Source organism: Tachyglossus aculeatus, chromosome 6 (genome assembly GCF_015852505.1).
Source record: "Tachyglossus aculeatus isolate mTacAcu1 chromosome 6, mTacAcu1.pri, whole genome shotgun sequence".
Taxonomy (NCBI): domain Eukaryota; kingdom Metazoa; phylum Chordata; class Mammalia; order Monotremata; family Tachyglossidae; genus Tachyglossus; species Tachyglossus aculeatus.
Genome location: NC_052071.1, coordinates 61,301,138 through 61,323,671, shown reverse-complemented (window position 1 = coordinate 61,323,671; position 22,534 = coordinate 61,301,138). Strand labels below are relative to the sequence as shown.

General features: G+C 54.3%; 1 protein-coding gene across 1 annotated transcript; it reads right to left on the bottom strand.

Annotated features, from left to right (window-relative positions):
• Positions 1-593: 593 nt before the first annotated feature.
• On the bottom strand, positions 594-21,330 carry SLC6A14 (solute carrier family 6 member 14). Its single transcript, XM_038748615.1, has 14 exons — positions 21,276-21,330; positions 20,097-20,262; positions 18,404-18,535; positions 12,123-12,284; positions 10,752-10,887; positions 9,938-10,070; positions 9,263-9,403; positions 8,850-9,078; positions 7,600-7,725; positions 7,035-7,153; positions 4,205-4,304; positions 2,845-2,954; positions 2,007-2,174; positions 594-1,439 (listed from the first exon to the last, which is right to left on the bottom strand). Exons 1-14 carry the CDS (start codon positions 21,321-21,323, stop codon positions 1,254-1,256), a joined length of 1,956 nt encoding a protein of 651 aa, XP_038604543.1. The 5' UTR covers positions 21,324-21,330; the 3' UTR covers positions 594-1,253.
• Positions 21,331-22,534: the final 1,204 nt, after the last annotated feature.

The following is a 22,534-nucleotide window of genomic DNA, read 5'->3' as shown; positions in this document are numbered from 1 at the left end:
CGATCCCAATCTCCAGCAAATGCCAGTCCTCCTTCACCTTCCCCTCCCAGGCCCTGGGGGTCATTACAGTCCAAGAGCCCCCCGACTCGGCAGGAGGTCAAGCAACAGCTGACTGGAGAGGAGGACAGTGGCACCTTGGGTCAGAAGGGGCTGGACAGGTGAACTGATAGCCCTGGGATCAACATGCCACGATGTGAGAAATGGACCAGGGCCAGAGAACCCCTGGTCCTGTCTCACCGTGCTAACTCGAAGCAGGGGTGAGGGTCTGTGAACCGGGGGACACCCTGTGTGCAGCCTGGGGTTGTGGATCAGACCTGTTGGCATCCCAGCTCTGCCACTTAAAAGCTGTGTGACTTTGGGCAAGTCTCTTAACGTCTCTGGGCCTCAGTTCCCTCATCTGTAAAATGGGGATTAAGCCTGTGAGCCCCTTGTGGGACAACCTGATCACCTTGTATCTCCCCCAGCGCTTAGAACAGTGCTTGGCACATAGTAAATGCTTAAATACCAAAATTATTATTATTATTTGATCTAATGCCAACTGAACGCTAGAACTGAACACCACCCCCGACCCTCAAATAGACATGACCGTTATAGAAAACAGCAATATATTAATTTATTACAAAAAGTCATTGAGAAAGTCAGGAAATGGGTCTGAATGGGCATAGGGGCAGGGTGTCTATGTGGAGGGGGTGGATACATGTGGCGTATGGGTGTGTCTACCTGGAGTGAGTGTTTTTGCACGGTGTGGGTGTGCCCATGTGGTATGGGTTGTTCTATATGGAGTGGGTGTTTCTGCCTGGTATGGGAATATCCATAGTGTGGTGTGACTACGTGCTGTGTGTGTTTGTGTATGTGTGTGTGTGTGTGTGTGCGCACGCGCGCACGTGCGCACATGCACGCGCATATATGACCACATATGGAGTGCAGGTTTGCGTGTATAGACATGAAGGTGTGTTTGTGTAGGAGGTGTGTGTGGGAGGAGGTTTATGAGGGTACCAGTGTGTGAGTCTGTCAGTGTCTGTGTGGTACGCGAAGGTCCATTCTGGCACAGATTCTGGCAGTTTTAACCTGATCAAGCATGATGCTTAAATACATGGAAATTCACATTATGGTCCTGTGCGGCTTGGTTGAAACCATCCCGCTCTGCATAGTATATACACCTCGTTACTCAAAGAGCATACTGAATTCATAAATATTATGGCTTCCCTGCTGGCTGCCTTGGTTTACCCCAAGCACAGCTCTGCGTGGTCAGGCTACCCTCGCGTGGGTCCGTCTGGCTTCGGGGGGGCCTCACCCCCACTTCCTCCACCTCCGCTCACGGTGGAGATCTCAAGGTCACGCTCCTTCTTCGGGTCCTCCATGTGGCTGTAGCGCTCACCCCGGTGCCTCTCCAGGTAGGGGCCCCAGTTAGAGGCCGGCCGACAGCAGCTCAGAACCCGCTGAAAAGCAGCACTGTTCGTTACTGGCGCGGGGAGCCACCACCCGCCGGGCACCCTGGGCACCTGGCCCGGTCCACCTCAGCCCTGCCCACTCCAAGCCCGGCAACTACTTTCCATTTCTGTCCAATCTACGTTAGCCCTGTCCACTCTGCGTCTGGCAACCAGAGTTAGAGAGGGAGAAGAGAGGGTCAGGGTTGTTGACTGGGGTACTGGAGGACAGTCGGGGATGCAGAGGGGAGAGTCAGGGGTGTCAGAGGGTCTGTGCTGGGTCTCTGGAAAAGCCAGGGAGAGAGAGCAGTGATAGGGGAGTGCTGGGTCACTGGAGACAGTCAGGGATAGAGAGGGGAGAGTCAGCGGTGTCAGATGGTCTGTTCCTTGCCTTGGGGGTTGTGCCCAAGGACACCAGGAGGCAGTTTTCCCAGAGCCCCAGGGCCCTGTTGGAGCCAGCATCCAAGACCCAGCAGGCCATGGGTTGAGCTGGAGGGTTAAATGGGTGGGCGGGCCCAGGGGGGAGGAGGGAGGGTCCCTCAGGATGAGCTCAGAGTGATGGGTCCCCAGGGGACTGACCTGCAGGAAGCTCCCTTTAGCTTTGAAGACCTTGATGACAGCCATAATGGGGATCCAGATGATGCAGAAGAGGATGATGCACCAGCCCAGGGCGATGCCCCACGTCGGGTAGTCGATGTTACCGTAAGTGGGCTTGGAGAACGTCGACAGGGACCAGATGAGAATCGCCTGGGGTGGGGGCAGAGGTCACTGGGGGGCAGGCCAGAGGTTCCAAATCGGTCACCGTGGGGGAGGCAGCAGCGTCAAGGGGAGAGTGTACAGGGTAGGGAGCTCGGAGGGGCACGTTTCGGAGCCCTCCAGCCCCAGCTGCAGGACCTCTCCGGGACTCAGGGTCCCCTCTGAGAAATGGGGGTGTGAGGGGGAGGGCAGCCAGGAGATCCAAAACCCCGAGCAGCACTGTTGTGCCAGTGACCTCACTCTAGGAGGGGACTGAGTCAGCTACCGCAGCCAATGTGGGTTATTGGGATGGGTTTGTGTGGCTGCAGGGGTGGGGCCAGGGGTCTGAAATGACTCCTATCCCCTTCCCCGCGGCCCCCCAAAAGGGGCAGCTGATGAGGGTTTGGAGATCTCTATCTGAGCATTTCATTGTCCCCCATTCCTAGGGCTCTTCTGGGCCCTGGGGCTACACCAGTATCCAGAAAGGAAACTAGGGACTGGGGCCGGGCCTAGAGCTTCGGGTGGGGTGAGGCTGGCCCGGGTCTGGAGTTTGGGGCAGGAGCTCAGGGCAGGACTGGGCTAGGCTGGGGCAGGGGCCGGGCTGGACTAGGGCTAGGGCCAGGGCCAAGACTGTGTTCTGGGGCTGGGGCCGAGCCTGGAGCTGAGCACACTGAGGACTCACGAGGAGGAGCATGGGCGTCACAAAGAACCAGCACATCCTCCACCACAGCCAGAAGAACCACCGCTTGGCCCCGATCATCATCTCGATGTCCTGGATGAAGCGATTTCCTCCTATGGGGGATGGATGGGGACGGAGCAGAGACCTGGCTCAGATCGACTCACTGACCCACTGGGGCCACAGGGCCGCTGTGCTGCCCTGGAGGACAACCGACCAACGGACTTCCAGCCCCGCAGGACTCCTCCAGGACAGATGGCCAGCCGGCCTGTCCCCTGCTGACCTAATGGAAGCTGGGAAGAGGGCGAAGGAGGGCAAGGGTGGGGGAAAAAAAGGGGAAGGGAAGAGGGAGGAGCGGGCTCCGGTGGGGGCAGGAGAGAGGGCAGATGAAACCCAGGGAAGGGTGGCCATCCTGACAGTCCTGGAGGGAAACGGGTGGCCGAGGGGGAGTGTGAGGCCTCGGTCCCCAGAGATCTGTAAGCAGAGAGCCAGCCTCTGGACCAGGTGATCGGCTCTCTCTGGGGGCCATATTTCCCAGTCTGTCTCTCCAAGTTGGGCTCAGACCACGTGGGGACATAGCATAGGCTGGTGGAAAGAGCCCGGGCTAAGGAGTCAAGGAATCTGGGTCATAATCCCCAGCCCCGCCACTTGCCTGCTGTGTGACCTTGGGCAAGTCATTTAGCTTCTCTGGGCCTCAGTTTCCTCATCTGTAAAATGGGGCTTCATTATCTGTTCTCCCTCCCCGTCAGACCGGAAGTCCTGTGTGGAACAGAGACCGCGTCCAACCTGGTATCTTTTATCTACCCCTAGTGCTTAGTACGGTGCTTGGCAAGTAGGGGAAGCAGCATGGCCTAGTGGATAAAGCACAGGCCTGAAAGTCAGAAGGACTTGGGTTCCAATCCCGGCTCTGCCACTTGTCTGCTGGGTGACCTTGGGCAAGTCACTTAACTTCTCTGTACCTCAGTTACCTCACCTGTAAAATGGGGATTAAGATTATTTTAGATCTACCTCAATGCTTGGATACACTACCAGAATGATTGCAGATGGGGAGTGGAGCACTCCGGGAGAGATGTGCCCATGGAGTCTAGTACTATGGGTCGGAGACGACTCGACAGCACAACACAAGACAAGACCCCAGTGCTTAGAACAGTGCTTGACACATAGTAAGTGCTTAACAAATACCATCATCATCACCACCATTATCACCATTATTATTATTATTGCTGATGATAGTAATATTTAAGTGCTTACCATTATTTGTTTTTGAAGCCCATAATGAACCCAATGCTAAGAGGCTTATTGCAAAGGGCAAAGCAGGAAATGGAGGTCTGGGGGCTAGGGTAGAGGCTGGGATGGGGGCTCCTACCGTAAATCCAGATAACGCCCATGATTTCCAGGATGGCCGCAATCAGAATGCCCCAGCCCGCACAGAAGTGGTCGATCAAATTCACCCAATAAATTCCAGCCTGCCAACGAGAACCAGTCCCCTCAGCACCAGGGCCTCATCAGCCTGCCAGGATCTCTGCCCTGCTCAGCGCCAGGGCTGCCTTGGCCTGGCAGAGACCCCAACACCTTAGCATTGGGGCCACTTCGGCCTGGTGGAGACCGCGCCCAATCAGCCCCAGAGCTGCCTCGGCCTGTTTGCCCCTAGGGATGGCAATTTATCCCACCCACCTCGGGACAGATCCATATGCTCAGGCTGGCTCCCAGGCCCACAGCCGTCTGGGAATGGGCCGGCGTGAGGGAGGGGCCAAGCCACAGGCTGCCCCAGGGCCACTGACCAAACAGCAGACAGGAGCAAAGCTGACCTCTCTCCGTTACCGGCAGATTGAGCTGCCGGGCCCTTGGAGCAGCTGGGCGGGTGGATAGTCCAAGCTGGGGGATTCAGAGGCCCTTTGTTTGAAAGACGTTGCTGGCATGGGCCAACTGGCTTCCAACCTGCTCCCTGGCTCCTGCGTGCCACGGCAGAGACACCTCCCTCCTTAGCACCCCATCACTCAGGAGGGGCCCCTTTCATCAGTTTGGGTCACCCTCCTCGATTATGTTCGAGCTGCTGAACACGGCTGGTGAAAGTCTAAACGCCAAGACAACCTCGTTCACTTTAACTTTATCCTTTTCTGCCTTAATTCTGCCCTCTCCTCTGCCAGGCAAAACTATTTTTCTTCCCTTACTGACACCCATGCCCATCACCCCCATCAGCTGTTCTGTACATTTAACTCCCTCCTCAGGCCTCCTGTTCCTCTCCCTCCTCCATCTTTCACCCCCAACAATCTGACCTCCTACTTCATTAGTAAAATTAACTCCATCAGGTCTGAGCTCCCCAAAGTCACCCCTCCCCCTTCTCCAACCCCCCAGCTCTCAACCCTCACTGATACTTTCCCATCCTTCCCAGCAGTAACTTCAGACAAGATCTCCTCCCTCCTTTCAAGTGCCACCCCATCCACCTGCGCTTCATACCCCATTCCCTCTCATCTTATGAAAACTCTCGCCCCTTCCCTCCTCCCCTCCTTAACTTCCATTTTCAACCGCTCACTCTCCACTGGTTCCTTCCCCTCTGCCTTCAAACATGCCCACATCTCCCCATCCTAAAAAAACCCTCTCTTGACCCCACTGATCCTTCTAACTCCTGGAATGAGTCATCTACACTCACTGCCTCAAATTCCTCAACTCCAACTCTCTCCTAGACTCCCTCCAATCCCTTCCAAATCCCTTCCAATCCCTTATCTTCCCTTCCAAATCCTGTCCTCTCCCTGACTTTTCTGTCACTGTGGACGGCACTACCACCCTTCCCATCTCACAAGCCCGCAACCTTGGTGTCATCCTCGACTCTGCTCTCGTTCACCCTACACATCCAATCCATCACCAAAACCTGCCGGTCTCACCTCCACATCACCAAGACCCACCCTTTCCTCTCCATCCAAACCGCTACCTTTCTGGTTCAATTGCTCATCCTATCCCGACTGGATCACTGCATCAGCTTCCTTTCTGACCTCCCATCCTTCTGGCTCTTCCTACTTCAGTCTATAGTTCACTCTGCTACCCGGATTATCTCTGTACAGAAACACCCTGGGCATGTCACTCCCCTCTTCAAAAATCTCCAGTGGTTGCCTATCAACCTTCGAATCAAGCAAAAATTCCTCACTCTCGGCTTCAAGGCTCTCCATCACCTCGTCCCCTTCTACCTCACCTCCCTTCTCTCCTTCTACATCCCAGCCCACACACTCTGCTCCTTTGCCGCTAACTGTGCCTCGTTCTCACCTGTCCGGCTGTCGACCCCTGACCCATGTCCTAACTGTAACCTGGAATGCCCTCCCTCCACACATCCAAACTAGCTTTCTTCCTCCCTTTAAAGCCTTACTGATAGCTCACCTCTTCTAGGAGGCCTTCCCAGACTGAGCCCCCCTTCTCCCCCCTCCCCATCGCCCCCTCCCTCTGCCCTGCCCCCTTCCCCTCCCCACAGCACTTGTGTATACTTGTACGCATTACTCTATTTATTTTATTAATGATGTGTATATAGCTATAATTCTATTTATTCTAATGGTATTGACACCTGTTTACTAACTTTGTTATGTGGTCTGTCTCCTCCTTCTAGACTGTGAGCCCATTGTTGGGTAGGGACCGTCTCTATATGTTGTCGATTGGTACTTTTCAAGCACTTAGTCCAGTGCTCTGCACACAGTAAGCACTCAATAAGTATGATTAAATGAATGAATGATTAATGGAGTTAATTGGGAACTCCCTTTGTGCATGGTGCTCCCTGGGTTCCCGACTGGACCTACAGGATGGATCACACACACACATGCACATGTAACATACAGGAGGAAGCATAGACACACACGTCCATGAGGCACAGTATGGACTATGAGCACAAATGGGTATATGTAACACACAGGATCAATCTCACATTCGTGAACATGTGACCCAAACCATCCAAAACTCTGAACTGTCCATCATGGGAATAGTGGGAGTTGGGGCCAGAGCAAGGTTGGTGAAGTTGGGGGTCAGTGGAAAGGGAGTCCAGAATCCTCAAAGGTTGCAGTTACTAGTGACCTGGCCATTTTCAATAGGGTCCACTCTTCCTGACTCTGCAGACCCCAGCCCAGAGACTTAGCTGTGCTGCAGGAGCCGGGGGTCCTGCTGGGGCTGAGGGGGCCGGGGGCCAGACCAGAGGACAGCCCAGCCCACATTCGCTCTACCTGCGTGACGCAGACAAGGCCAGAGAGGAAGAGGATGAAGCAGCAGCCCAGAGTGACAGGGACACGCATGGTTTTCATGAGCTTGGGAAACAGGTCCTGGATCGTGGTGGTGATGGTTTCTGCAGAGAAAACAGGAAGCAATTCACTCACCTAGAACACCAACTGTCTGTTCCGACCAACTCTATGTCTCCTGGCCCCTCATCCATGTTTCCCCGCCCCCTGGCCCCTGAATTCAGCTGGGACCACAGCTGCCCCCTTTTTCCATCCCTCCCCCTTCCCCAGGGCTCAGCTAAGACCCCTGCTGTCCCCTTCCCAACTTCTCCACCTCCTCTACCTCCTGCTGCACTCAGATAGGACTCTGGCCAACTCTCCAGCCCTTGCCCCCTCCCCCAAACAGCCTGGATGTGGCTGCACCCCTCCCCTCCCACCATCTCCACCACCTGAGCCATTTCCCCTCTCCCCGGGAGACCTCCCGACCCCGACTTGCGTTCAGACGTGCGTGCATGCTTGTGTGCGTGCGCGCGCACACACATGCACACACTCACACACACACGTGTGCGCTCACCTATGGATGCAAACTGGGAGTCCAGCCCCAGGGTCAGGAGCATGAAGAAAAACAGGATAGACCAGAAAGGGGCGATCGGAAGCTGGGACAGGGCTTCTGGGTAGGCGACGAAGGCCAGGTCAAAGCCTGCGGACAGATGAATGGATGGCGGGGTGGTCAGGGCCGTTGGGCAGTGGGGCAGCAGCGTGGCGGAGGGCAGAGCTGCAAGGACGTGATCCCCCCCCCCCCCCCGCCACCCCCGGCTGCTGCTCTCCATCTGAGCCCCCGCTGGCACTGTCCCTGCTTCCACCCAGTCATGCCCCAGTCAGCCTGGTTAGGCCGAGAGCCAGGCTGGAGGCTGGATGGGCATGGGGAGCCAGCCAGGAGTCAGGGCTAGGAGACCGGTTCTCCCCTTTGCCAGCTGCTCCCAGGCCTGGAGCACAGTGTCCCCGCAGGCACCCGGCTGCCCCGTACAAAGCAGACAGCGGGATGGTGCAGGACAATGGGGGATGGTGAGGGACAGCTGGACGGAGAAAGTCAGAAGCAATGAAGTTGGGGTCTTGAGGTTGAGCTGCTATGCGGGTAGGGTGGAGGTATGCACAAATCCTCACCCAAATGGTACATTCATTCATTCAGTCAGTCATATTTATTGAGCACTTACTGTGTGCAAAGCACTGTATTAAGCACTTGGGAAGTACAAGTTGGCAACATATAGAGACAGTCCTTACCCAACATGTAACTTAGTTGTGATATTCTATGAGTGCACTGCCGATCAAAATGGCACACAGTGCAGCGTGGCCAAGTGGACAGAGCATAGTACAGTGCTCTGCACACAGTAAGCGCTCAATAAATATGATTGAATGAATGGGCCTGGGAGTCAGAAGGACTTGGGTTCTAATCCTGGCTCCACCACTTGTCTGCTGTGTGACCCTGGGCAAGTCACTTCTCTTCTCTCTGCTTCAGTTACCTCATCTGTAAAATGGGGATTAAGACTGTGAGCCCTATGCGGGACAGGAACTGTGTACAACCTGATTAACTTGAATCTACACTAGTGCTTAATACAGTGCCTGGCACATAGTAAGCGCTTATCAAATACCATAAAAAAATCAAAACACAACAGAGAGGCTGAATATCTGAAGCCGACCCACTTCTACTGTACTTTCCTGAGCACCCAATTCAGCAACCTGCACACGACGGGTGCCCAGTACAGCTCTCCGTCCCCCGGGGTCTACCTCCTCCTGGTCGGGGTCTGGCTCCTTCAAGCTCCTCACCTGATTTGACCACCTGTGACACCTCCTTGCCAGATATGTGAGCCATGTGGCCCAGGATGGAGAAGATGGCGAAGCCGGCAAAGACGCTGGTCAGACAGTTGGTCAGGCACACCACAATGGCGTCGGAGAAGCAGTTATTGTTGAACCTGTTGTAGGATGACAGGGCCACCAGCCCACCCCAGGCCACCGACAGGGAGTAGAAAATCTGCGTGGCGGCGTCTTTCCAAACCTGCCGGGGAACAGAGCTGACTGGAGCGGCTCAACCCCAGCCAGCCGCCCCCCGGCTGACCCTCCCTGCGTCCGTCCGGGCCGCCCGTCCAGCCTGCCACCCTGCTGACCTTCCCACCAGCCGGGCCATGCATAGCCGTGCTCAGCCTCATCCCCCACCCCAACCCCATTGACCGCGAACCCACCTCGGCCTCTTTAAGCTTGGTGAAGTTTGACTGCTGGCCGATGTAGTAGGAGATGCCCTTCTGGGCACCCTCCAGTGTGGCCCCCCGCACCAGCAGGATCAGCAGGACCACGTAGGGGAACAACGCCGTGAAGTACACCACCTGCTCGAGAGCAGACCATGCCAGTGAGGGGGTGTGGGCACTGGGGGCCACGGGGACAGGTACGGGAGGGCAGGGGGCAGGGGAAGAGTGCTGTGAGGTACAACACCGGCCTGAGAGTGGGGCAGGCCAGTGAGGGGGTGCCAGGACTGGTGGACAGGGAGATTTGGGATGGAGTGGCGGGGAGGAGCAGGGGAACAACCCATGAAATACTCCACCTGCCCGAGAGTGGGGCATGGCAGTGAGGGGGAGTGGGGAACCCAAGGGAACAATCAATCAATCAATGGTATTTATTGAGCACTTACAATGTGCAGAGCACTGTACTCAGCCCTTGGGAGAGTGCAATATAACAAGAGTTATATGCACATATTCCCTACTCACAGTGAGCTTACAGTCTAAAGAAACAGTGCCTTGAAGTACACCACCTGTCTGAGATCAGGTCACAGCAGTGAGGGGGTCTGGAGACCGGGGGACCAGCCCCTACCATGCCAAAGAATCAGTGAGCAGGCAGGCAGTCAGGCAGGGTGTCCACACTACCTTTCCAGAGGATTTGATCCCCTTGAAGAGGGCAGCGCCCACGATGACCCAGGCCAGGAGCAGGCACAGCGCCAGGTACCACACGACCACCCCAGTCTCCTCCATCCCACTGGAGCGCTGCAGGGCCACCTTGCTGCAAAACAAATCAGCCAGACATCAGCCTGAACTGGGGGCCTGCTGAGACCTCACATCAGCCTACACTGGGGGTCCACTGGGAGCAACCATTCATCTATACCGGGGGGTCCAGTGGGAGCCCCCATCGTCCCCATACACTGGGGGCCTGCTACGGACCTGAGGGTCAGAAGGATCTGTGTTCTAATCCTGGCTCTGCCACTTGTCTGCTGTGTGACCTTGGGCAAGTCATTTCGCTTCTCTGCGCCCCAGTTTCCTCATCAGTAAAATGGCAATTAAGACGGTGAGCCCCATGTGGGACAGGGACTGTGTCCAACCCGATCTACTTGTATCTACCCCAGCACTTAGTACAGTGCCTGGCACACAGTAAGTGCTTCACAAATACCATAAATTATTATTATAGTTAGCAGCCCTCAGACTATAATGTGGGCCCACTGGCAGCCCCCTTCAGCCTACACTGAGGCCCCGCTGGGAGTCGCCATCAGTTTGCACTGGGGGCCCGCTGGGAGCCATCCTCAGTCTACACTGGGGCAATGAATGGGACCATGAGCCTCAAAGAACCTCTTTATCTTGGGCCTCCCGGAACTCGAGCTCAAGCCTAACCCGAACCAGAACCAGAGTGGGAGCAGGGAGAGAGGTGACAAAAGCAACAGTCTCCTTAGGGTGGACAGTCAGTGCTCACTTCCAGTATTGCTCGCTGGGCAGCTGTCCAGGCTGCTCCACCAGGCTGTGGTTGAGACAGGTGAAGTTATTCTGCAGGGCCCAGCTGTAGTTCACCTGGAGGTCCTCCCCTTCCAAGCTGATGTTGCAATGAGTGACTGGAAAAGAAAAGGAGAGTGGGCAGGCATTGGGGCAGACATCCAGGCCCGAGGTTCTAGACCCACCTCTGCCCCGGATGGCTGTGTGACCTTGGCTGAGTCACTGGGCCTCTCTGGGCCTCAGGGTCCCTCCTCTGGGAACTGGGGCTGGAAGGGAGGCATAGAAATTGAACAACCCCTGCCTGCTCTCCTGGCTTTGGACCAAATGGGCTGGGACTGACGCACCATGAATGGCTTGGGCCCAACCATTCTTCCCCTCAGCTCCTGTGGCCTCGGCAGTCTAGAGAGACTGAACGGTACAGCTCAGACCCAGCCTGGCCAACCTCAGAATCGGGGTGGGGGTTCGAAACCACCATCATCATCATCAATCGTATTTATTGAGCGCTTACTGTGCAGAGCACTGTACTAACCGCTTGGGAAGTACAAGTTGGCAACATGTAGAGACGGTCCCTACCCAACAGTGGGCTCACAGTCTAAAAGGGGAGACAGAGAACAAAACCAAACATACTAACAAAATAAAATAAATAGAATAGATATGTACAAGTAAAATAAATAAATAAATAAATAGAGTAACAAATATGTACAAACATATATACATATATACAGGATGGGGTGGGGCTCGGGTGGGGCTCCCCGACTGGACCTTTTATACCGGAATTGAGTGTTCAGCAGGAGATGTGGCTTACTAATCATGGGTGGGACAGGGAGAGGAACAGGGAAGAGGTGAGGACAGGACATGTTTCACTGTCTGTCTCCCCCTTCTAGACTGTGAGCCCGTTGTTGGGTAGAGACCGTCTCTATATGTTGCCGACTTATACTTCCCAAGCGCTTAGTACAGTGCTCTGCACACAGTAAGAGCTCAATGAATATGATTGAATACATGAATGAGTGAATATCCAGCCTGTGTTCAGAGATGGCGGCTCATGAGGGGGGAACAACCCAACAATTTGCCCTTATGCCCTCCTCCAGCCCACCTCAACCCCCACTCCCAGCCACTTCCAGGTCAGTCCAGCCCAACCCTGCCCCAGACCCAGCCCAACCCCATCCCTTATCCAGTTCCAGCCTAGACCACCCCCAGCTCAGCCACGGCCTATCCCCAGCCCCCCTCCCAACCCCAGACCAGTCTACCCCAGCTCCTCCATCTGGGCCCAGCCCAGCCCGCCAATAATCCAACCCCAGCTCCACCCCCAGCTCCACCCCAGCCCTGCGCCAGCTCACCCCCAGCATTGCCCTACCTATGGGGAAGCGGCTGCAATTGCTGTCAGCCCAGGAAAAGCAGTCGGACCAAGGCAGCACCTTCTGGAAGGAGGCGAACAGGTAGTAGAGGCTGTAGGCGATGATGACGTTGTAGTAGATGGTTACGAAGACCGAGATCAGGACCATGGTGATGCCCACACCTGAAAGACAGAGGGCATCCATGCCGGTGGTCAGGGCCAGAGGGACCCCAGGGCCACACCCCCTGGCTGACCGCACCATTGGACGGACCAGGAGGGTCAGGGATAAAGCATCCCTCCAGCGTGGCTCAGTGGAAAGAGCATGGGCTTTGGAGTCAGAGGTCATGGGTTCAAATCCTTACTCCACCACGTTTGCTGTGTGATCTTGGGCAAGTCACTTAACTTCTCTGTGCCTCAGTTCCCTCATCTGTAAAATGGGGATTAAAACTGTGAGCCCCCTGTGGGACTACCTGATCACCTTGTAACCTCCCCAGCACTTAGAACAGTGCTTTGCACATAGTAAGTGCTTAATAAATGCCATTATTATTATTATTATTATTATTATTATTATTATTATTATTGTTATATCCCTCCTATGCTACTGTGGAGATGGGTGGGAGCTGTGGCCTGAGATAGCCAAGGGGAGACCAGGAACAACAGCAGCCACATTCCCCGCCCTCAACGAGCTTACAGTCTAGAGAGGGAGATATAGATGTTAATAGAAATGAATAAATTACAGATATGAACCTAGGTCCTGTAGGGAAGGGGAAGAGGGGAGATGGGTGGGAAGTGAGCAGACAGTGCCACGAGTTTATTTCCTGACAGTCAATTACCATTCAGACAACTTTGTCGGCAGGGTCTTCTGCAAGCCAATACCCATTACCTGGACCTCAATTTTCATTTTTTCAAAACGGGCATTACGAAAATGATTCTAGAATCTTGCCAGTAATTATTCTACCCAAACAGAGAAGCGGCATGGCTTAGTGGTTAGAGCAGGGTACTGGGAGTCAGAAGGACTTGGTTTCTTATCCCGGCTCCACTGCTTATCGGCTGGGTGTTCTTGGGCAAGTCACTTCACCGCTCTGTGCTTCAGTTATCTCATCTGCTAAATGGGAATAACATTCTGAGCTCCACGGGGGACATAGACAATGTCCCAGACTGAGCCCCCTCCTCCCTCTCCCCCTCCTCCCCCTCGCCATCACCCCCGCCCTACCTCTTTCCCCTCCCCACTGCACCTGTATATATCAATCAATCGTATTTATTGAACGCTTACTGTGTGCAGAGCACTGTACTACTACTACTACTGATAATAATAATGATGGCATTTATTAAGCGCTTACTATGTGCAAAGCACTGTTCTAAGTGCTGGGGAGGTTACAAGGTGATCAGGTTGTCCCATGTGGAGCTAAGTCTTAATCCCCATTTTACAGATGAGGTAACTAAGGCACAGAGAAGTTAAGTGACTTGCCCAGAGTCACACAGCTGACAACTGGCGCAGCTGGGATTTGAACCCGTGACCTCTGACTCCAAAGCCCATGCTCTTTCCATTGAGCCACGCTGCTTCTCGAGTGCTACTAAGTGCTTGGGAAGTACAAGTTGGCAACATATAGAGACGGTCCCTACCCAACAGTGGGCTCACAGTCTAGAAATATGTTTGTACATATTTATTACTCTATTTATTTTACTTGTACATATTTACTATTCTATTTATTTTATTTTGTTAATGTGTTTTGTTTTGTTCTCTGTCTCCCCCTTCTAGACTGTGAGCCCACTGTTGGGTAGGGACAGTCTCTATATGTTGCCAACTTGTACTTCCCAAGCACTTAGTACAGTGCTCTGTACACAGTAAGCACTCAATAAATATGATTGAATGAATGAATGAATGAATGAATAGCCCCACTGTGGCCCTCCCAACCTGCAGGATGCTTGCAGGAATCGTGTGCTGCTTCCCTCCTGGACACCCACCATTGGGATCAGAGATGAACCATCAACATTGACTCTCCCCTCTCCATCCCTGACTCTCCCCCAGTGACCCAGCATGGGCCATCTAACACTCGACTCTCCCCCACAAGCTGAGTGTGACATCTGCCTAGAGTTCCTCCATGAGGGAATGTTTCCACAGCCTTTTTCCTAGCCCACATCTTAGAGACTCAGGCTCTACATTCTCACGGTTCTACCTTCACACCGTCTCTAGAATCTGTCCTTTGCTCTCCGTCCAAAAGGTTACTACTGACCAAAGCACTTTTCCTATCACATCTTGACTATTGCAGCCTCCTCACTAACCTTCCTGCCTCCTGTCTTTCCCTTCTCCAGTCAATTTTTCATTCTTCTGCCTGGATTATTTTTCTAAAAAATTGTTCAGTACAAGTGTCCCCATACCTCAAAACCCTCCAATGGCTGCCCATCCACCTCTGCTTCAATCAATTACTTATTGAGCACTTACTGTGTACAGCACACTGTACCAAGCACTTAGGAGAGTATAATACTACAGAATTTATGGGCACGTTCCCTGACAACTGGGAACTAAAACTCTAGAGAGGGAGACAGACATCAATTTAAATAAATTTCAGAGATGTACTTGAATGCTGTAGGGTTGAGGGTGAGGCGAATATCAATTGCTTGAAGGATACAGATCCACATGGTAGGTGACACAGAAGAGAGAGCGAATAGGAGAAATGAGGGCTTAGTTAGGGAAGACCTGTAGGAGGAGACATAACTTTAATAATCAATCAATCAATCAATCGTATTTATTGAGCGCTTACTGTGTGCAGAGCACTGTACTAAGCGCTTGGGGTGGGGAGATGGCTTAATGGAAAGTACATGGGCTTGGGAATCAAAGTACATGGGTTCTAATCCCGGCTCCACCGCTTGTGTGCTGTGTGACCTAGGGCAAGCCACTTAACTTCGGTGCCTCAGTTACCTCATCTGTAAAATGGGATTAAGACTGTGAGCCCCACGTGGGACAACCTGATTACCTTGTATCTACCCCAGCGCTTAGAACAGTGCATGGCACATAGTAAGCGCTTAACAAATACCATAATTACTATTATTATTATGTGGAGGGAGAGGGAGGGAGTACCAGGTCAGAGGGAGGACATGGGCAAGGGGTTTGCGGTAAGGTACACGAGATTGAGGTTCAGAGAGTAGGTTGGCACTAGAGGAGTGCAATGTGTGGAATGGATTGTAGGGGGAAATCAGCGAGGGAAGGGAGAAGGGAGTTTAAACAGAAACTCTTTACCGTGGGCTCAGCATGGCCTAAGCACTTGACATTTACCCCACCCTTAGCCTCACAGCTCTTACGTTCATATCCATAATTCATTTTAACGTTTTTCCCTTTCTAGACTTAGCTTCAGGTGGGCAGGGAATGTGTCTACCAATGCTATTGTATTGTATCAATTAATCAAATTTGCTGAGCACTTACTATGTACACAGCACTGAAACTAAGCACTTGGGAGAGTACAAGAGATTTAGTAATACATTCCCTGCCCGTAACGAGCTTACAGTTTAGAGGGGGAGACAAGCGCTCAGTGCAGTGCTCTGCAAAGTGGTCAATAAATACCAATGATCGATTAAAGGCACTCAGTCAGATCTCACCCTATCTTACCTTGCTGATTTCCTACTGTAACCCAGCCAACACATTTTGCTGCTCTAACGCTGACCTACTCACTGTACCTCCATCTCCGGTATCCTGCTGTCGACCCCTTTCCCACATCCTCCCTGGAACTCCCTCCTGCCTCATATCGATAGTTCACCACTCTCTCCCCCTTCAAAGCTGCCCTCCAGGAGGCCTTCCCTGACCAACCCCTCATTTCCCCTCCCCGTCCTTCCCCCTCCCCATCATTCCCCCTCCCCATCCTTCCCTGAGCATCACCTATGCACTCGGATCTGTACTCCTTAAACCAGATATTCACCCCATTCCCTCAGCCTCACAGCATTTACCACATGCTCGTCATTCTTTCAGTGACTCTCTGGACCCTGTAACCTTCTTGCAGGCAGGGAACATGTCTACGAACTAACTCTGTTGTATTCGAATAATAATAATGATGATGATGGTATTTGTTAAGCGCTTACTATGTGACAGGCACTGTACTAAGAGCTGGGATGGATTCAGGCAAATCAAGTTAGACTCAGTCCCAGTCCCATGTGGGGCTCATAGTCTCAATCTCCATTTTTACAGATGAGGTAACTGAGGCACAGAGAAGTGAAGTGACCTGCCCAAGGTCACACAGCAGACAAGTGGTGGAGCCAGGATTAGAACCCATGACCTTCTGATTCCCAGGCCCGTGCTCTATCCACTATGCCATGCTGCTCCTCTCCCAAGTGCTCAGTACAGTATGCTCTGCAAACAGTACACACTTGATACCATTGATTAATGGTGATTAACAGTGGAAAGAGCCCGGGCTTTGGAGTCAGCGGTCACAGGTTCAAATCCCGGCCCTGCCAATTGTCAGCTGTGTGACTTTGGGTAAGTCACTTAACTTCTCCGTGCCTCCGTTCCCTCATCTGTAAAATGGGGATTAAGACTGTGATCCCCCATGGGACAACCTGATCTCCTTGTAACCTCCCCAGCACTTAGAACAGTGCTTTTAACATAGTAAGCGCTTAATAAATGCCATCATTATTATACAGAGAAGCAGTGTGGCTTAGTGGAAAGAGCTCGGGCTTTGGAGTCAGAGGTCATGGGTTCGATTCCTGACTCCGCCACATGTCTGCTGTGTGATTTTGGGCAAGTCACTTCACTTCTCTGGGCCTCAGTTACCTCATCTGTAAAATGGGGATTAAGACTGTGAGCCCCACGTGGGACAACCTGATCACCCTGTATCCTCCCCAGTGCTTAGAACAGTGCTTTGCACATAGTAAGCGCTTAACAAATGCCAATTATTATTATTATTATTGTTATTAATTGATTGATCATGGATGGCTGCCCAAAGGAAGCCTAAAAAGCCCTGGGATAGCTGACCGACAGACACTGCCTGGGATAAGCAGGCTGTCAGCCAATCAGTCAGTCAGTCAGTCATATTTATTGAGGGCCTACTGTGTGCAGAGGACTATACTACACACTTGGGAAAGTACAATGTAACAATGTAACAGACACGTTTCCCGACCACAACGAGCTTACAGTCTAGACAGGGACTGGACCCCAGAGCCACCTAGGGAAAATAATCTAGACTGCCAACCCCCAAACCTGTCTGTTTCCCAGTTCTGGGGCAGCACGCCAACCAAAACGCAAGGTTCCTGGCATCGTCTCCGAACAACCGACGGCACCAATTCCAATGAGCTGCAAGACCAAGCTCCCACGGCTTCACGAAACCAAGTGAGCTCTTGGGGACAGGCCACGCCCCATCTGGCTCCACCTCCAGCAGCTGCAGGTGAAACAGCAACTGTGACCTGCAGGTGCTTGGGCTCGGTGCCGCATCCTGCCTCCGGCTTCCACCTAAGTGTCATTCCACTCCCCTGCACCCGGGAAAGGAAGTGAAAAATTCTACCCCCAGAATGAAGTTGGAACACACAGGGAACACACAGGGAATCCGGTCCCAAAGGGAACCGTGCAGCCGGAAACACTGGCAGGTCCCAAGGGGTTTGGACAGACCCATGGACAAACGCCCATGCTTGGTCACTGGTGGGGGAGAGTCATGGGCATCAGATGGTCCGGGCTGGGTCACTCGGGGAAGAGTCAGTGATGGAGAGGGGAGTCAGGAGTGATGAATGGTCTGTAATGGTCAGTGGTATGAGGTCACTGGGGGAGATGAGGGACAGAGAAGGGAAGTCAGGGATGTTGGATTATCCATCCCCAATCATGATGGCAGGTGTCCAGGAGGGCAGCCAGCATCTGGTCTTTCTCTCTAGCCCTCTGGTGCCCCAGTCAGACACTGAGTCTAAGGCTAGATGGGCCATAGCTGTGGGGCATGACTTATGATTGTGGCTCAGGGCTCCGGATTCTCATAGCCCGCGGTCATTCGGTGCAGACATGTTTCCGATCACCTGACCAAATGCCAAGGGGGCAGGAGAGGGGCCACCTCCACCCCAACCCCAGCTCAGCGATGGGAAGGTCTTTGAGCCTAAACTGGACAGATGGACTTAAGAACAGATGGATGTCAGAACCAGTCAATCTGATGTCAGAACCAGCCAGTCGGAAGACAGAACTGGGCTATCAGATGACAGACAGAACCTGACGGATGGCACAACTGGCTGGTTGGGTGGCATAACTGGGCTCTTGGGTAACAAAACCATCTAGTGGGAGAGCCAGATGAGCGCAACGTTCCTCCCACCATCTCCGGGGCCGGCGAAGTCCGCGGACAAACCTTGGAAGAGTGGCAGGATCCTCCATACGGACACGGGTCCGAGGCTGGCAAACTGGCCCAGGGAGCACTCCAGGAAGAAGAGGGGCAGCCCGGCCAGGGCCAGCATGATGGCGTATGGGATGAGGAAGGCGCCTAGGTCAGAGACAAGCGGCCGTCAGTATCAACCCTGGGTTGCATGGGACCACCCTCCCCCTCCCCATTGCCAAGACCCCACCAGGCTGTGCCAGGTCTTTCCCACCCCTGGGCCAGCTTCCCCCTCCCTCCACAACTCTCCCAGACCACTCCTCTTCTTCCCCTTCAACAGAACCCCAACCTCCCTCCCCTTGCAACAGAGCCCAACTTCTTCTTGAACACTACTTATAATAATAATAATGATGATGACATTTATTAAGCGGTTACTATGTGCAAAGCATGGTTCTAAGCACTGGGGAGGTTACAAGGTGATCAGGTGTTCCCACAGGGGGGCTCACAGTCTTAAATGACTTGGCCCAAAGTCACCCAGCTGACAATTGGCAGAGTCGGGATTTGAACCCATGGCCTCTGACTCCAAAGCCCGGATTCTTTCCACTGAGCCATGCCGCTTCTTCTTATTTATTTATTTTTATTGTATGTTTTAATTGCTTACAAACACTGACAGTGACAAACACTGTACAAAGTGGTGGAGTAGGTACGGATGAATCAGGCTGGACACAATCCACAGTTCTAACTCCTCCACAGAGCCTCTGTCCCTGTTTCCCAGCCTCCCTCCACCCAGCTCACGAGCCCAATCCTCACATTCCCCAATCTCCCGGCTTCCCTCAACAGTGCCCCTCTCCCACTTAGCAGAACCACCGCTCTGCTTCCCTGACCCCTACAAGAAGTCATCCTGTCCCCTACTCGTGCCCCTTCCAAGAAAGCAGGCTCCCCACCTCCCCAAGGCCAGGGAAATCGGCTGTCTACATGCACACTCATGCGTCTGCTCACACGGGCGTGTACTCCGATACTTGTATACCTGCTCAAACACCCACAGCAACAACCCAGAGGTGTCCCGAGATCCAGAGTGGGAAGTCCTGGACCGGGAGTCCGGGAGGGAGAGGCCTGGGTTCCGGGGGGACGGGGGAGAGGGGCAGGACGGCCTCCCGGCTGATCCCCTCAGAGCGTCCGCAGAGAGGATGGTGTTTACCAACTCTGTTCTACTGTACTCTACCAAGCGTTTAGTACAGTGCTCGGCGCACGGCAGCGCTCAATAACTACCACGGATTGATTGATTGATTGATTGAGCGGGAGACGCAGCGACAATAGGGGCCTGTTATGCAACTCGCCACCTGCTCTTCCCTGCGTGACCCGGTGGGAGCTACTTGGGCCCCGACCGCCGCCCCCCACCCCCGGCCCCCGGTCCTGTCCACTGGCTTCCAAGAACGATGGGCCCGCTCTCCCGCCTGATTCCCGGCTCTAGGGGAGTCGGGCCGGTATTCCCGTTTCGGTTGTGGGAATCTGGCGTTGTCACCCCGAGCCTCTCCGGGGACCCCGGACAGATCCCAGAGCGTCCGAGTGGCTGCAAAGACTCCCCACCTCCCTCCCCGCAACCCGGACCCGTTAACTCGGGGGGGGGGGTCACGAGTCCTCCTGCCCCCGGGGGCCCCCCAACATTCCGCCCCCGGCGAAAGGTTGACCCCCGGGTCAGTTTTCCCGCCCCCCTGCCCTCTGCTCTCACCTCCGCCGTTCTGGTAGGTGAGATAGGGGAAGCGCCAGACGTTGCCCAGCCCGACGGCGTAGCCCACCATGGACAGAAGGTAGTCCGACTTCTTGGACCAGTTTCCGCGCTCCTGGTTCTCATCGTGCTCCCCGACGTGGAAGTTCTCCGAGGAGGCGGTCACTTTCTGGGGACCCGAGACGCGCCCGTCCGTGAGCCGGGGCGGCGGGGGAGGGTCTCGGGCCAGGAGGGGCCCGGATTGGGGGGGTCCCGGGGCAGCGGGGCTTCGCGGAGATTCTCCCTCGGCCGCTCCCGCTCCCAAGTCCGACGACCCTGTCCCGGATCCCTGCCTGCCCTCCGCCCCAAATCCGCAGCCTCGCCCGCACGCACCTGTTAGTATGTTTGGTTTTGTCTCCCCCTTTTAGACTGTGAGCCCACTGTTGGGTAGGGACTGTCTCTCTATGTTGCCAATTTGGACTTCCCAAGCGCTTAGTACAGCGCTCTGCACACAGTAAGCGCTCAATAAATACGATTGATGATGATGATGATCAGCGGCCCGGGGCTGCCCATCGCTCTGACCCCTCCGGGTGGGGACCATCTCGCAAGATGCCGCCCTCTCTTCAAGTGCCCCGAGATCCCTCCCAAATGCCCGGAGAATCCCCGGGGGCCCATCGGAGAGAGAGTCCTCTCCCCGCCCCCCCCCGGGCGAGTGCCCATCGGAGACTCCCCCAAGTGCTCAGGGTGCCGTCAGCCCCCAGCGGACCCCCGAGGGCCCTTCAGGTACCCCTTCCCAAGTGCCCAGAAAGCCCAAGTCCAGAGATGTGCCCCGAGATCCCTCCCAAATGCCCGGAGAATCCCCGGGGGCCCATCGGAGAGAGACTCCTCTCCCCGCGCCCCCCGGGCGAGTGCCCATCGGAGACTCCCCCAAGTGCTCAGGGGACCCCCGGGGGCCCTTCGGGTACCCCTTCCCAAGTGCCCAGAAAGCCCAAGTCCAGAGTCTGAGCCCCCCGGCCCAGGCCCCATCCCCTCCCCCAGTTTCTCAGCCCTCGGATTCCCACATTCTGGGGCCCCCGCAGACCTCCGGGGCTGGGGGGGCTGTCCGTCTGTCCTTCTGTCTGTCTGTCCCCCTGGCTGCCACTGAGCCCCGGGTGGGGGTCACCGGGCGGCCGCCCCCCAGTCCAGTGCACCCTCGCGACTTACCTCGCCCCCCCTGCGCCGCAGCCAGCTCGGTAGCCTCAGTCTGTCCATGCCCGTGGTGCCCTCGCCCCGCCACCTGTAGACTGAGCTACCTGCCGAGGAGGGATCCTTTAATCGGCCAGCCCTGGCCCGCCCCCTTTCCCTCAAGGGGCAGAGACAGGGGCGGGTCTGCCCACCGGCTGGAGAGCTCTCCCCGTCCCGTCCAGCCCCCTCTCCCACCTTAGTCACAACCCTTTCCTCCTTACCGCCTCCCACCCCACCCCACTCCCCAGAAAACCAGCATCGAGCGTACTGCTTGCCGCGAGAAAATAATAATAATAGTATTTGTTGAGCGCTTAAAGTGTGCCGGGCACTGTACTAAGCGCTACATATTTATTACTCTATTTATGTATTTATTTATTTTACTTGTACATATCTATCCTATTTATTTTATTTTGTTAGCATGTTTGGTTTTGTTCTCTGTCTCCCCCTTTTAGACTGTGAGCCCACTGTTGGGTAGGGACTGTCTCTATATGTTGCCAATTTGTACTTCCCAAGCGCTTAGTACAGTGCTCTGCACATAGTAAGCGCTCAATAAATACGATTGATGATGATGATCCCAGCAAATCAGTTGGACACAGTCCCTGTCCCGCATAGGGCTCACAGTCTTTTCCCCCGTTTTACAGGCGAGGGAACTGAGGCACAGAGAAGTGAAGTGGTTTGCCTAAATGATTTTTCTAGACTGTGTGCTCGTTGTTGTGTAGGGACCGCCTCTATGTTGCCGATTTGTACTTCCCAAGCGCTTAGTACAGTGCTCTGAACACAGTAAGCGCTCAATAAAGCAGCGTGAGAAGCAGTGTGGCTCAGTGGAAAGAGCGTGGGCTTTGGAGTCAGAGGGACCGTCTCTATGTTGCCGATTTGTACTTCCCAAGCACTTAATACAGTGCTCTGAACACGGTAAGCCGGTAAGCGCTCGATAAAGCAGTGTGAGAAGCAGTGAGAAGCAGTGTGGCTCAGTGGAAAGAGCGTGGGCTTTGGAGTCAGAGGTCGTGGGTTCAAACCCCAGCTCCGCCAATTATCAGCTGTGTGACTTTGGGCAAGTCACTTAACTTCTCTGGGCCTCAGTTCCTTCATCTGTAAAAACTACATATCCCCGATCTCTCTCCCCTCTCCAGGCTCTCATCTCCTCCTGCCTTCGAGACATCTCTAATTGGATGTCCTCCCGTTACCTCAAACTTAACATGTCCAACACAGAGCTCCTTCCTTATCTTCTCACCCAAACT

Coding starts and splice junctions, on each gene's coding strand:
- SLC6A14 (XM_038748615.1), bottom strand. CDS start 21,323: ATGGACAGACTGAGGCTACCGAGCTGGCTGCGGCGCAGGGGGGGCGAG. Junction 12,285..18,403: donor GATCCTGCCACTCTTCCAAG/GTTTGTCCGCGG, acceptor TCTGTCTTTCAG/GTGTGGGCATCACCATGGTC. Junction 9,404..9,937: donor GGATCAAATCCTCTGGAAAG/GTAGTGTGGACA, acceptor GCTCTCGAGCAG/GTGGTGTACTTCACGGCGTT.